Raw genomic sequence first — 15,588 nt, forward strand, 5'->3', positions numbered from 1 at the left:
ATAAGGCAAATGCTCATAGCCATACAAGGGGAAATCGACAGTAACACAATCATAGTGGTGGACTTTAACACCCCACTTTCACCAATGGACAGATCATCCAAAATGAAAATAAATAAGGAAACACAAGCTTAAATGATACATTAAACAAGATGGACTTAATTGATATTTATAGACATTCCATCCAAAAACAACAGAATACACTTTCTTCTCAAGTGCTCTCAAGTGCTCAAATGCTCATGGGTCACAGTTCAAGCCTTGGTAAATTTAAGAATAATGAAATTGTATCAAGTATCTTTTCCAACCACAATGCTATGAGACTAGATATCAATTACAGGAAAAAATCTGTAGAAAATACAAACACATGGAGGCTAAACAATACACAACTTAATAACCAAGAGATCACTGAAGATATCAAAGCAGAAATCAAAAAATACCTAGAAACAGATGACAATGAAAACACAACGACCCAAAACCTATGGGATGCAGCAAAAGCAGTTCTAAGAGGGAAGTTTATAGCAATACAGTCCTACCTCAAGAAACAAGAAACATCTCAAATAAGCAAGCTAAACTTACTCCTAAAGTAATTAGAGAAAGAAGAACAAAAAGCCCCCAAAGTTAGCAGAAGGAAAGAAATCATAAAGATCAGATCAGAAATAAATGAAAAAGAAATGAACAAAACAATAGGAAAGATCAATAAAACTAAAAGCTGGCTCTTTCAGAAGATAAACAAAATTGATAAACCATTAGCCAGACTCATCAAGAAAAAAGGGGAGAAGACTCAAATCAATAGAATCAGAAATGAAAAAGGAGAAGTAACAACTGACACTGCAGAAATACGAAGGATCATGAGAGATTACTACAAGCAACTATATGCCAATAAAATGGACAACCTGGAAGAAATGGACAAATTCTTAGAAAAGCACAACCTTCTGAGACTAAACCAGGAAGAAACAGAAAATATGAACAGAAAAATCACAAGTAATGAAATTGAAACTGTGATTAAAAATCTTCCAACAAACCAAAGCCCAGGACCAGATGGCTTCACAGGCGGATTCTATCAAACATTTAGGGAAGAGCTAACACCGATCCTTCTCAAACTCTCCCAAAATATAGCAGAGGGAGGAACACTCCCAAACTCATTCTACAAGGCCACCATCACCCTGATACCAAAAGCAGAAAAAGATGTCACAAAGGAAGAAAATTAAAGGCCAATATCACTGACAAACATAGATGCAGAAATCCTCAACAAAATACTAGCCAACAGAATCCAACAGCACAGTAAAAGGATCATACACCATGATCAAGTGGGGTTTATCCCAGGAATGCAAGGATTCTTCAATATACACAAATAAATCAATGTGATACACCATACTAACAAAGTGAAGGAGAAAAACCATATGATCATCTCAATAGATGCAGAGAAAGCTTTTGACAAAATTCAACACCCATTTATGATAAAAACTCTCCAGAAAGTAGGCATAGAGGGAACTTACCTCAACATGATAAAGGCTACATATGACAAACCCACAGCCAACATCATTCTCAATGGTAAAAAACTAAAACCATTTCCACTAAGATTAGGAACAAGACAAGGTTGCCCACTCTCACCACTATTATTCAACATAGTTTTGGAAGTTTTAGCCACAGCAATCAGAAAAGAAAAAGAAATAAAAGGAATCCAAACTGGAAAGGAAGAAGTAAAGCTGTCACTGTTTGCAGATGACATGATACTATACATAGAGAATCCTAAAGATGCTACCAGAAAACTACTAGAGCTAATCAATGAATTTGGTAAAGTAGCAGGATACAAAATAAATGCACAGAAATCTCTTGCATTCCTACACACTAATGATGAAAAATCTGAAAGGGAAATTAAGGAAACACACCCATTTACCATTGCAACAAAAAGAATAAAATACCTAGGAATAAACCTACCTAAGGAGACCAAAAACCTGTATGCAGAAAACTATAAGACACTGATGAAAGAAATTAAAGATGATACCAACAGATGGAGAGATATGCCATGTTCTTGGATTGGAAGAATGAACATTGTGAAAATGACTATACTACCCAAAGCTATCTACAGATTCAATGCAATCCCTATCAAACTACCAATGGCATTTTTCACAGAACTAGAACAAAAAACTGCACAACTTGTATGGAAACACAAAATACCCTGAATAGCCAAAGCAATCTTGAGAAAGAAAAATGGAGCTGGAGGAATCGGGCTGTTTGACTTCAGACTATACTATTTACAAATGAAGCAACCAACAAAGGATTAATCTCCAAAATTTACAAGTAGCTCATGCAGCTCAATATCAAAAAAACAAACAAACCAATCCAAAAATGCACAGAAGACCTAAATAGACAGTTCTCCAAAGAAGATATACAGATTACTAACAAACACATGAAAGAATGCTCAACATCACTAATCATTAGAGAAATGCAAATCAAAATTACAATGAGCTATCACCTCACACCAGTCAGAATGGCCATCATCATAAAATTTACAAATAATAAATGCTGGAGAGGTTGTGGAGAAAAGGGAACCCTCTTGCACTGTTGGTGGGAACGTAAACTGATATAGCCACTATGGAGAACAGTATATAGGTTCCTTAAAAAACTAAAAAGAGAACTACCATAAGACCTAGCAATCCCACTACTGGGCATATACCCTGAGAAAACCGTAATTCAAAAAAGAGTCATGTACCAAAATGTTCATTGCAGCTCTGTTTACAATATCCAGGACATGGAAGCAACCTGAATGTCCATCAGCAGATGAATAGGTAAAGAAGATGTGGCACATATATACAATGGAATATTACTCAGCCATAGAAAGAAACGAAATTGAGTTATTTGTAGTGAGGTGGATGGACCTAGAGACTGTCATACAGAGTTAAGTAAGTCAGAAAGAGAAAAATAAATATTGTATGCTAACACATATACATGGAATCTAAAAAAAAAAAAAAAAAAAAGGTTCTGAAGAACCTAGGGGCAGGACAGGAATAATCATGCAGATGTAGAGAATGGGTTTGAGGACATGGGGAGGGGGAAGGGTAAGCTGGGACAAAGTGAGAGAGTGGCATGGACATATATACACTACCAAATGTAAAATAGATAGCTAGTGGGAAGCAGCCGCATAGCACAGGGAGATCAGCTCGGTGCTTTGTGACCACCTAGAGGGGTGGGATAGGGAGGGTGGAAGGGAGATGCAAGAGGGAGAAGATATGGAGATATATGTATATGTATAGCTGATTCACTTTGTTATACAGCAGAAACTAACACACCATTGTAAAGCAATTATACTCCAATAAAGATGTTTAAAAAAAAGTCATTTTTACAAACAAATGGGGACACGTGAATATGGACTAGGCATTAGTTTTTGTCAAAGAATTATTATTAGGTGTGACAGTAGCATTGTAATTATAGAAGAAAATGTTCTTGTTTTTTTAAAGGTGAAATAAAAACTTCAGGGCTAAAAGAGGTATTGTTGTGGCATGTCAAAGTATCCATACCAGTCAAATAATTCAGGGCAATGAAAGGCATAATATAGGTCTTAAAATTTTATTTTATATTGATAATAGGTTTGAGGTACAATGAGGATATGTTAGTTAGTAAACAAAGTGTAAAAATATTCATCTCAAGGATGTGGGAAAAATACATTAACAGAAAAAATGAATAAGAAAATAGGAAGAATGAATTAAAGAAAATAAAAGCAGAAATCAATGAATTAGAAAATAATGGTACTGGGCTTCCCTGGTTGCGCAGTGGTTGAGAGTCCGCCTGCCGATGCAGGGGACGCGGGTTCGTGCCCCGGTCCGGGAGGATCCCACATGCCGCGCAGCAGCTGGGCTCGTGAGCCATGGCCGCTGGGCCTGCGCGTCCGGAGCCTGTGCTCCACGGCGGGAGAGGCCACAGCAGTGAGAGGCCCGCGTACCGCAAAAAAAAAAAAAAAAAAATTATACTCCAATTAAAAAAAAAAAGTGATAGTACATCTTAACAAGATCAGACCCCCATTTAGATAGACATTGAGGTTGCTGGCCTCAAAACCATGCTCAAGTTGTACAAGCTTGATAATATTAAATATTTAGCAGGGTCTATATTTATGTGCCTAATGGTGAGTCTGGGATTTTATCATCTGCGTATATAATAAAGTGTCTATTTAAAAAAAAATCCTTTGTAAAGAGGTTGCAGGAAAATGGGGTGCGAGAGGATGGTCATGACCCAGGTCATGGGTCGGGCCACCAAGTGGGGCTTTGCGTAGTACAATGAAAGTAGGTTTATTGAGATACTCCATAGAGTGTAGGTCGTCTCAGAAGGCGAGAGCGGCCCCAGAATTTGGGATAGTTTGTTTTTAGGGGCTGGGTAATTTCATAGGCTAATGAGTGGGAGAATTATTCCAACTAGCTTGGGGAAGGGGCAGGGATTTCCAGGAATTGGGCCACCATCCACTTTTGAGCCTTTTATGGGAGGCTCGGAACTGTCATGGTGCCTGTGGGTGTGTTATTTAGCATATGCTAATATGCTACAATGAGTGCATAATGAGGCTCAAGGTCTACTGGAAGTTGAATTTTTGACCATCTTGGACCTAGTTGGTTTTAACCAGTTTTGTTGTATCCTCAATGGCTCTGTCATTCTTTTAAAGGCTGTGCCCTGCTCCCCACCCAAGCCCTCCGGAAACCGGTAATATGTACAGTATTTAAACTGTTGCAGAATGAAGCCGAATTCGGCCTCTGGCCCCCGACACTGAATTAAATCTCAGAGACAGAGTTTTGGGTGAAGTAGAAAAGAATAGCTTTATTGCTTTGCCAGGCAAAGGGGGCCACAGAGGGCTAATGTCCTCAAAACTCTGTGTCCCAACCTAGAGGGGTAGTGAGAAGTTTTATAGCAATGGTTCAAAGAGGGAATGATCAGCTTGTGGACATTCTTCTGATTGGTTGGTGGTGAGGTAAGTGGGAGTCAGCATCATCAACCTTCTGGTTCCAGCTAGCCTGGGGTCTACATGCTTGTGGGTGGCGTACCGTCCTTAACTTCTCCCACCTGGTGGGCGTTTCAGTATCTGCTAAACAACTCAAAGATATTGTTATGTGTATCCCTTGAGGGGGAACCGTTTCTGCTGCGTAATTCAGAATAACCTTAGCCCCAAATCTGGGACCCAATTTCTTTGCCTGTAAAGGAGTTAGGATAAATGAGCTTTCTATGGATTCTTTAACATTCAGTTCTATAAATTCTGACTCAGAAGGATCAATGAAAACTCTGGTAACAGGAGACAATAAATCCATCGGAATGGTTTTGAATATCAATGGTTGCTTAACCACCAGAGATGTGATAGACAACTTTTGGTGTGTCTGCCCAGCCCAAACTCTTCTGTAGAGCCTTCCTCTTCAACCCACCCCAGCCTCAGGACTGGGGGCCTGGAGTACGTTATGGACCCCTTTTAAGAAAAGTATCTTTCCAGTCATAACAGTGTTCTCCCATTAAAAATATATATATGAGCAGTGGAGGCTGGTGTTCATTGAGAAGAATGAAGCAGACGTGCAGAGGGAACACACAAGATCCATGAGGGTAGGAAATTTATTTGGCTTCAAAATCTGAATCTCCAGTGTCCAGACCAGTGCCTGGCTCTAGCGGGCCTTCATTAAATAATTGCTGAATGACCACTGAATTCAGTTCCCCCACATGGCTTCTGTAAAATACTTCTGTATTTCTCTAAGCATTCCCTTCTTTCCCTTTAAGCTAGTGCTTGTTGGTTCTCACAACCAGAAATCCCTATCAAATACATTATGGGACCCTGCCCTTCACAACCATCACTCTGGCCTCAGGGAAGACATCAAAGACTGGACTGCCACAACTTCTTGCCCGGAAATGTGGAACTGGCATATGAGACTGGGTTAGTTGGTTAATGGCCCTGGAGTGGGGTAGTGATGGAGAGCCACGGAAGTGTATGAGGCTGGCTGGCAAATGGAGGGAAGTTGACAGTGGTGGTTCTGAGAGACATCCTCCCCCTTAAATTGGAGTAAAATTTCCTTCCTATTAGTCAAAACCAAATGGCAAACTTGCAGATGAGGAAATGTTTTGATTGTGGTGAGTTTCATGCATTTATGTCAAAACAAATTTTATACTTTAAATATGTGCAGTTTATTGTTACTTCATTGTATCGATACAGCAGTAAAGTTATAAAAATGTGGTGTTTAAGTCGAATTCTTTCAGTTATTTTATAATAACCAATAATGTACCAATAATTTAAGGAGGCCTTTGTTATGACTATTTTGGACTGTGCTTAATGTCAGCACTTATTTATTCCAATGCCTTCTCACCCCTGTTCACCCCACTCAGCCCCCACCTACCCCTCATGGAAGTGAACATGTAATAGTAAATTGTAATAATGTAACCAAGTTGGTGAACTCTAATTCATAATCAGTGGAACTAAAATGCGAGAACTTACACATTTCTTGAATTTATCAACAGGGTTTTACGTTTTAATCTTACTTCTCTAAATCCCTTCCAGGAGTTAAATATTATTGTAAATTATGTTATACTAATTATTTTAATCATAGGGCGTATTTGCCTCTTATTCCCTACAGAACTAGTAACTGAGTTAACGTAAATCAGTGTCACGGCTTGTTAAAATTATCTATGTAGACTACAACCACTTTAAGGATGGGGTCAAACCATTTATCTTCAATCCCAATTTACCAGCAGTGTCTAGTACATAGCAGAGCAAGTTGGGGGAAGGTAAGGGATAAAGGTTATGATATAAGATGGGGTAGGAAGAAAAAGCGTGTGTGTGGGTACAGATCTTGCAGACCACGATAGACCTTGGATCTTATTCTAATTGTGATAGTAAGCCACTGGAGGATTCTGAACAGAGGACTGGCATGCTGATTTATATTTTAAAATTAAGCATCAGTTTAGTTGCTGTGCGAATAATTATGAGGGAAGTATGGAAGCAGGGTATATACCAAGAAAAATGGGTGCTCATGTTCACTGACAGACAGACACAAAAATGTTCATAGCAACTTTATTCATAATAACCACAAACTGGAAACAACCAAAATTTCCATCAACAGTAGAATGGATTCATATATTGTGGTATAAGTCATACAATGGTATACTACACAGAAGTAAAAAACGAATTGCTGCTACACGCAACATGGATGACTCACAGACACAACGTTGAACAAAAAAGTACATATAATTATCACATTTACATGAAGCTTTAAAACAGACAAAAGTAATCCATGGTGATAAAGGTCAGAATAGCGGTTATTTGTGTGTGTGTGTGGGGGCACGGGGCACTGACTGGGGTACTAGAAATGTTCAATATCTTGACTTGGGTGATGGGTTCAAGGGTGTATATAAAAATCCACTGAGGTGTACATTAAATATTTGCATTTTACTGAATGTAATTTCACCTCAGTTAAAAAGAAAAAATATTTTCAAAGAAATTTTATAAATAGGGAGATATAACTATATGTGTAGTCGGTAGTTTTGTCTTCCAAGTATTTTGGGTTCTCTTCCAAGGCACGAGGAAGGATTACACTCCTCCTTGAACTTTGGTGTGGCCATGTGATTTCCTTTGGCCAGTGAAAGTGCTTTAAGGGCCGGCCTATAAGTGATTTGTCAGACTTTTTCATTTCCCAAAATGAGCAGCCACACCATACATGATATCATACATGATATCTGCTTGGTCAGCCTGAGTCCTAGAATGAGGACCACTTAGAGCAGGGATCAGTGAACATTTTCTGTAAAGGGTCACACAGTAAATATTTTAGACTTTGTGGGCCAGACACATTCTTCCACAACTATGTGACTCTGCCACTGTAGAGCAAAAGCAGCCAGACAATACATAAACAAACGGGCAAGGCTATTTTCCAATAAAACTTTATTTACAGAAACAGGCAGCAGGGCAGATTTTGCCCATGGCCATAGTTCTCCAATCCCTGACTTAGAGCAAAGCCCCTAGCCAAGCTACAAGAGAAAAGCTGGGATTTTGGGGTTGTTACTGCACAGCAACCTAGCCCATTCTGATACAGAAACTGGTTCTGTTTTCGAAAAGCCTAGCATACTGAACATTGGCTTAGTTGGCAGGCATTCAGGAAATTGCTAGTGGAAGATGGAAGACATAACTTATGCAGGGGCGATGCATGTTAATGGAGTGATGAAACTGTCCGGAGAGAACCTGGAAGGCAGAGAATCTATACTTTACTCAAGAAAAAAAAAAAAAAAAAAGACAAGAAAACAAAATATGTTTTGGTTGCTGTTGGCCCCATTTGACAAAATAGACAGGAAAGAGATGAACTCAGAAAAGAATTAATCAGTTTGCAAGCAAAAAAGCAAGGGAATAAAGAGCGTTCACAAACTCAAGTACTCACTGGGTAGGAAGAAGCTACTTCTCAATTACAAAGAGATAAAAGTGAGAAATCCTATACGCCAAAGGTTGACTAAAACCCACTTTTGCAGCAAGGATCAAATCACTGGATGACTATCACACCTACTGTTAAAACCTCTGAATTAGTTAATGGGCCTCAGATTAAAAGTCCAACTAAGAGTGTAACACTGGTTAATCCCTTAAGCTGGAAAAAAATGGCTCAGGGAAAAAGAGATTAAGGGTATGGCTCTCCCACAAAGCCTGAAAGCCCAAGTTACCCAGAAAGTAAGTTCAGAGAGGCATGCGAACAAGAAAGCAAAGAAACAAAGCAAATCTAAGAAGTACATATTGACTAGATGTCACTTTCGGGTTACCTTCCTTGGGGAGGTGATGAGGACATTCTGCAGGAAGGAAAGCAAGTGAACTGAATATCTAGTGACCAGAAGGGCTGACTGAGTCATTCTAACATTTTGTTAAATTTACTTACTTTAAAATCCCAGAAGAGCCAGAAATTATCTGTAAAGGAAAAGAGCAAGTAAATAAGATGCCATTTTCTCCTAGGGTTGATGCTTACAGAAGGAAAATGGATATTAACTCTTAAGAAGCATTATCTTTTTCCAATACTGAATGCAACTTAATTACTGAGGTATTGTTTTAGTCCACTAAATAGTTGTCCAATCTTTCTCATCCAGGTTCCTTTGCAAGCCTCCCTTTAGAAATTAAAAAAAAAATAAAATTAAGACTTCTACATCAAGGGGGTAAAGACAATATTACATGGTGGATTTATGCGAGTATACTCAGCTTTACTACTTACGTTTACTAGGGCAAACTGCAATCTAAGTTTGTTTCCTCAACAACATTCACATAGTAAATATTTGAGCCACATGCCAAGCACTGAACTAAATTCTAGGAATACAATTCCCTAGTCACAAAGAACTTAGTTTCATTTCTTGATTTGTAATATGTGGATAACAATTACCCAGCAAGCAGGTACGGCAGGACCACTGTGAAGGTCAAAGGAGACTATGAAAGGGCTGCAAAGATCATAAAGCACTATACAAGTATTTATTCATCCAAACATTTATTGAAATGTCAGGCATTGTGCTAAGCACTAGATATAGCAGTGCGCAGGCATATATATGGTCCCAGCCCATGTGAAGCTTACAGTCTAGCACTGATTAATAAGAAGGAACAACAAAGTGTGCTAAGTATATGGCTAGGGAAGAACAGGGTATTTAGGGAGTGCACAGTAGGTGCACCTAGTCTAGAGGGTATTGATGAAGGCTTCCTAGAGGCAGTGGCATATAAACTGAAACTTGAACAGCCGTATCCTAAGAGCAGTGGTGAAAGCAGAGGAGTGATATGACCAGATACGTCTTTTGGAAAAATCTGGCTGCACTGTGAAAGGGATCACAACCAGAGAAATGGAGCCTGAGAAGGCCAGTGCTATAATATAGGTAGGTTGATGGCCTTGATCAGGATAGTAGCATTGTAGAATCAAGAAAAGTTTAGGCAACAGGCTTAACAGCAAGGTGTGTGTGAGTGGATGTGATGGATGAAGAGGGAAAAGTCATGGCTAACTGGGTTTGGGGCTTGGGTCAGGGCAACTGAATGGTTGGCAGAGGTGGTGGCATTTACTGAGAGAGGGACCAGGAAAGGAGGAGCAGGTTTGGGGGGGCAAGGTCAAGGACATGTTGTGGTGCTTATGAGACAGCAAAGTGGACTTAAGTTAGCAATTAGATATAGGAATCAGGAAAGGTCTAGAAAGGAGATATGAATTTGGGAGTCACTTGCATAAAGTTGGTAAGTGAAGCCATGAAAGAAAAAAGAGATCAGCTACGGAGATGATGTAGAATAAGACAGCTTAAAACCAAATTTAAAAATCCCAAGGACACAGATGTTTAAGGGAAAGAGGTGCCTGCAAAGAAGACTGAGAAAGCATACTTGGAGATGGTATCTCCCTGAAGCCAAACTAAACAAGTATTTAAGGAAGGGTGGCCAGTGGTGTAAAGAGGGTAGGAATATTGACAAGGACTTAGTAAGCTTGGTAGAGCAGTCTCAGCAGCAATATGGGAGAGTGGAAACACAGACAAATCTTTTAAAACTAGTAGGAATGGGAGATATGGGGACATAGAGTTTTTTAAAAATAGTACTTATTTTAACTATATTCACTGATACAACAGGACTAGTTAACAACTATTTTATAAAAAGAAAATTTTAAAGACTGCCATGCAGTTACAGAATTACTTAGTACAGAAAACAGTAAAATACACACTTTTTAATTCTTTTTTACAAAGACTAGTTTATGGCAATTCTCTATTGTTCAGGGTGAATTTAAAATTCTTAGCTTATGCCTCCCCCACATTCACTGACTATATAACTAATCTTATTATTACCTTAAGCAAAATATATAGTGGAACTTCACAAAATATACAAGAGTTCAATATTTAAGGAACTGGGGTTAGAAAGCAGAAGCAGCTTTCAGGTCTTCCAATTATCCTTTCAATAAAGCACCTGCACGAAAGAGACTACTCCAAACTATTGGGAAATTACCGGTAGATTTTTGTTGTTGTTGTTTGGTTTTCCACTATGTTGTTTTTCCAGATATTTAAGTTTACTTCCTGTTAACCCAAATCTTCACCCTTCTTGCTAAGTATCTTAGTAATACATTACACCTTCTTTTCTGCCCTAAACCAATTATGTATAATAGAACAGAGCCCTTTAATCTGGTTCAATACCAATTACTGATTTATAAATGCTATTGTGAGCTACCAGAACCTAGCAAGGCCTTGATTGCATTTTACCAGCCAAACTTGGAATGCTGGAATTAGTTTCCCTTATCAAGTATTATCAGTCTTCCCAACTTGCCCTTCTAATTCTGCTTCTACCGGTAATTTGCCCTGTCCCTTGAAATATAAGAGGATCTACATAGGGGGTCTACTGGCACTTTGGGAGGAATAAGTCTTTATTGTGCTGTGCTGTCCTATGCACTGTGGGGGATGGGGTGTCGTTCATGCTGACATGCCAGCAGAACTTCCCTCAATAAGTGTCACAATTAAAACAGTCCCCTTTATGTCTCCCAACATCCTCTGGAAAGAGGGCATACTGTCTCTGGTTGAGAACCACTGGCAGAATTTTGGTTCTTGGGCTCTTTATGGCATCTATTTTGATAGCTCAGGCTTCAGTTCCTTCTAAATTCTTGTTTGTATTCTGGTTCCTTGAATTTGCTGAATTAGTGGCCACAGAAAAATGCATTACAATAGTTAAGACAGCATTTGAACACAAGTTTTCAAATTGTACTTGAGAGGATCTCTAAGTTGGGTCCTCTTCTTAAATCATTCCACATATTTGGCTTTACTGTAAGATTTCCTTTTCATGGTTAACATAAGTTTGAAAATTACTGTTTTAGCACAAAGCAGATGTCTCACTTAGAAATACGGAAGTGCTACAATCTGTAAAGCTGCTTCTTGAGAGTTAAATATTTCCACTTGTGCACTGTCTTAAATACACAATGTGTGGGATAGTGTCAAATTTATAATAAATCCATTTCCAGCAACAAACAACATTTGATATTATATCACTTTAAAATAAAGGGTTTCCTTTAAGCAGGAATTCTTTATAAAGCTGCAACACTCATGCAGATAGGACAAATTAGCTAAAATATCTCACACCTCCTGATCCTGGGATGCAAACATCTTTTTTTCCTCATCCTTTTTTGACAGGGCCAAACTGTCTAGAGTAGAAAAAAGAATTACTAGTGGGCAACCCCTAAGAGTCTATACTTACCGTAGTCCTTTAGTAGGCAAGCTCATAAAACAGCACCCAATTGTGAAAAATTCAGGGGAAACCTCCAAAAAATTGGTTAGTCTGATCTCCAGACTGCAGGAAGCCTCCTAAACTAGCAATTAAAAAAAATTCTTGCTCCTCTGACTAAAATTTTACGTGCTTATTTTCTGTATTAGTAATATCATTATTGCTAGGGCGGGTGGGAGGGAGGTGAGAGGGAGGAAATATGTCAATATTTACTTCAGACTCAGAAATATGTCTAAAAAAAATAGTCTCAAACATTCTGATAGTTCGACAAAATACCTCCACTGTATGTACGTTCCTCCTTTTCAGAAACTTCTGCACTTGCTATGTGAGTTTCTGCAAATTGGCTCAAACATATATTTAAGCAGTTGATAATTTCAGACTATATGCATCAGAATTTTAACACTTTGTTAAAATAAGAGCTAGTTTCTTCGAAACACCTTAAAAACAGACTTCTAATTCAACTCACATTATTAGTACTAAATGCCTTTAAAAACAGTTATATCATAAAAGCAAAAGATAACGACTTTGCCATCAAATTAAGTTTTAAAAAAAGGTGTCTGCATGTTTCAGTCCCATGCTGCCTCTTGAGATGGAAAAAAAAAATATGAATTTGAATTGTGATCAATTTGGATGAATAATGTGGTGCTTTCCCACAATCCAAATTAGTAAACTTGAAAATCAAACAGATGTTTGCTTTTAGAATTGGATTCTTGTTGAGTGTTTCAATGTTGTACTACAAAAGTTTATGGATTTGATTCATTTCTTCGTCTCACAAGATCATCCCAATGCGGCTCTATTTCAGTGGTGGCAATCCGAAACAGGGCATGGAGGTGTTCGTCTGTCAATGGCTGGCTCAAAGTGTGTTGGTTTCGAGTCAAATATGAAAAAGCCTTTTCACAGATTTTGCTACTATCAAACAAGGATGCCACCTTACAGGCAACCCCTTTAATAATCGGGTAAGATTCAGCAGACAATCCGGCATAGAACTGCCCTAAGTCTTTGGTTCTGTATTCGTTCCAAAGGCTAGTATTTGCCTGAAGTTTTGTTAGCTCCACCCTTACTGAAATAGGGGCATATTCAGGTTTAAAGCTAAATGGATTTGCAAAAAGTTCTAAGTCCTTTTTAATGAACTTGAGGTCCTTGAAATGTCTCTCAAACTCTTTTTGTAGGCGACAGATCACCACTCGATACCTATCAGGATCGAGTATTTTTTCGTCTTCTTGAAGATGCCCTTTAAGCTCAGCAACAACTTGGCTCAAGGCGGCAAAGTGTGTTAGATTTTTTTCCTCGATATGTCTCTGAAGTAAATTCAGCTTCACTTCAAAGGCACAAATATGGTCAAAGGCAGCAGCAGCAAAGACTTTACTCACTCTCAATAGTTCGCTGAGTTCTCGAAGGTGGTCCATAATATCCACCAAGAAGCCAAAGTCACAAAGCCATTCGTTGTCTGTGAAATGGACCGTTGTTGCCCCTATCGAAACCAAGAATGTTTTTATCTCTTTTCTTAAGGAAAATATTAGTTTTAAAGTCTTCCCTTTTCTAAGCCAATTGTTCAGACAGCGTCCATTAACCCTTTCACCGTGCTCTGATTCAGATTCAGTTAGTAAAGCCTGAAATTCCGGCCGCCTAACGCCTCTGGTCTTAATCAAAACTATCCATTCAGATATGGCATTTACGATTTGATTAACATCTACATCGTAGGAGCTCAACAGTTCCAAGTGAAGAAATCCTGAATAATGGATCACATTCCAACAGTTGGGGCTTACAGCCTTTTCTCTCATGTATGACACCAGTCCTGAGTTCTCACCAATCATCCTCAGTGTGTGGGTCGTGGTCAGTCCAACCATCCGCTGCAGGCTAAGCCCTGCCGTCTGCAGGGCCTCAAGGATTGCCGCCATGAGGGCACCAACACTGAAGTGATGAGTCAGGTTGATTATGGTCAGAAGCTCTTCTTGTACCTCCAAATCGTGGCCTACGCCGCGGACAAAGACCAGGAGGTAGTTCTCATAGGCCACAAAAGCCTGGTCATCCAAGGCAAGGGAATAGGCTTTAAAGTCCTTGGCTCGGTTAAAAAGCTGACTGCGTAGATTTTGGTTAATGTCCAGGACCCTCTGCCGCGTGATCTCCGGAGATAAATCAATGCCATCCAGAACGCTTACGTGATTGGGCAGCACATCTCTCAGCATTACCTCCATGCACCGGTGCACAAAGTCCCCCTCGCCCCAGCCGCAACCCTTCAAGGCCAAGAGGCGGGCGAGCCCGAGACCTGCACGAGCAGCTCTCTCCTCCGGAGTGAGCGGGGCGGCCTCGGGCAAGTCGCCCTGACGCAGACGCTCCACCAGGGCCGCGCGCTCGCCCTCCGCCACATACCGCTCGTAATAGTCGTGCTCGGCCTCGTAGTGGTGCCTGACGTCGGGTTCGCCGGTGGCTACGACTAGGCGGCGACACACCAGGCACAGGGCGCCCTCGCCCTCCGGAGGCTCCACCACTAGGTACCGCTGTGTCCACTCGGCCCGGAACCCCCGAGACTCGTCGATTTCCATTTTGCTCCTCTTGGGCGTCATCCACATTTCACGGGAGGCCACAGGAGCTGGGCAGACCTCCGGGAGGCCGCAAGGAGAGGGGAGGAGCAGAAGCGAGCCGCAAGCGCCTCCTCCGCTCTGCGCCAGATCACCCCAGCTGGGGACACCAACCTGCGGCTCCGACACCTCTGTCCCTATTGGCTGGAGATTTCGTATTCCTCAGCCCCAGACATGAGCCAATAGGAAGAGTGGACAGCGGTTTTTAGTGCGCAGGCGCATATCCTTCTAGCTGCAAGGTGGACTGAAGCCGCTTTAGGGTGGGACTAAGAGAACAGGAACTCACGGACTTGACTGGCATTCAAGCTGCCCAATCAATAGCTCACCGGCCCGGAAGCGGCGCTGCCGCTAGAGGGTGGCAGGACGGCGTCAGCAGAGTTGGTGGAAAGATGTGGGCACGAAGCTCTAAGGGGATTGGCTGAAGACACTTCCAGTTAGCTTCTCCCAGTGACTCGGGCTCCTCTGGCGCCAAAATGTCGCTGGTAGCGGGGGTTATCCGGCGGCTGGACGAGACAGTGGTGAACCGCATTGCGGCAGGGGAAGTTATCCAGCGACCGGCTAATGCCATCAAGGAGATGATAGAGAACTGGTACGAAGGGAGTCAAGGCTTCCTTAGAGGCTACGACTTAACGGGCCGATGCTCAGGATAGGGCGGACACTCCTCCCTGCCCGGAGCCAAGGCGTGTGGGGCGCAGGGCCGCGGCGGCGGAGGCCGGGGGGTCTTGCCTTCCCCCCTCACGGGTCCTCGAGCGTCCTCGCGAGACTTTAGGGTTGTTGTGGGGCAAGGAGAGGGTTACACAATATTTACATGTTGCCATTAAGAGA

At 40.9% G+C, this 15,588-nt stretch overlaps 2 protein-coding genes across 4 annotated transcripts in view; one reads left to right on the top strand and one right to left on the bottom strand.

The window, feature by feature from the left end:
* Nucleotides 1-12,882: 12,882 nt before the first annotated feature.
* On the bottom strand, nt 12,883-14,845 carry EPM2AIP1 (EPM2A interacting protein 1). The gene has a single exon (XM_007462698.1). It carries the CDS (start codon nt 14,752-14,754, stop codon nt 12,928-12,930), a length of 1,827 nt encoding a protein of 608 aa, XP_007462760.1. The 5' UTR covers nt 14,755-14,845; the 3' UTR covers nt 12,883-12,927.
* A 309-nt stretch (nt 14,846-15,154) lies between these two features.
* MLH1 (mutL homolog 1) overlaps nt 15,155-15,588 on the top strand; it is a 52,016-nt gene continuing 51,582 nt past the window's right edge. Inside the window, exon 1 of one of the 3 annotated variants that reach the window (XM_007462699.1) lies at nt 15,155-15,352. In XM_007462699.1, coding sequence (XP_007462761.1) covers nt 15,237-15,352 — 116 coding nt within the window. In that variant the 5' untranslated portion in view covers nt 15,155-15,236. The remainder of the gene's footprint in view (nt 15,353-15,588) is intronic. The other 2 variants (XM_007462702.1, XM_007462700.1) reach the window with 2 other exon arrangements.

Source organism: Lipotes vexillifer, unplaced genomic scaffold (assembly GCF_000442215.2).
Source record: "Lipotes vexillifer unplaced genomic scaffold, Lipotes_vexillifer_v1.1 scaffold539, whole genome shotgun sequence".
NCBI lineage: Eukaryota > Metazoa > Chordata > Mammalia > Artiodactyla > Lipotidae > Lipotes > Lipotes vexillifer.

Bases quoted from the DNA above. Each gene is read 5' to 3' on its own strand.
- EPM2AIP1 (XM_007462698.1), bottom strand. From the start codon at position 14,754: ATGTGGATGACGCCCAAGAGGAGCAAAATGGAAATCGACGAGTCTCGG.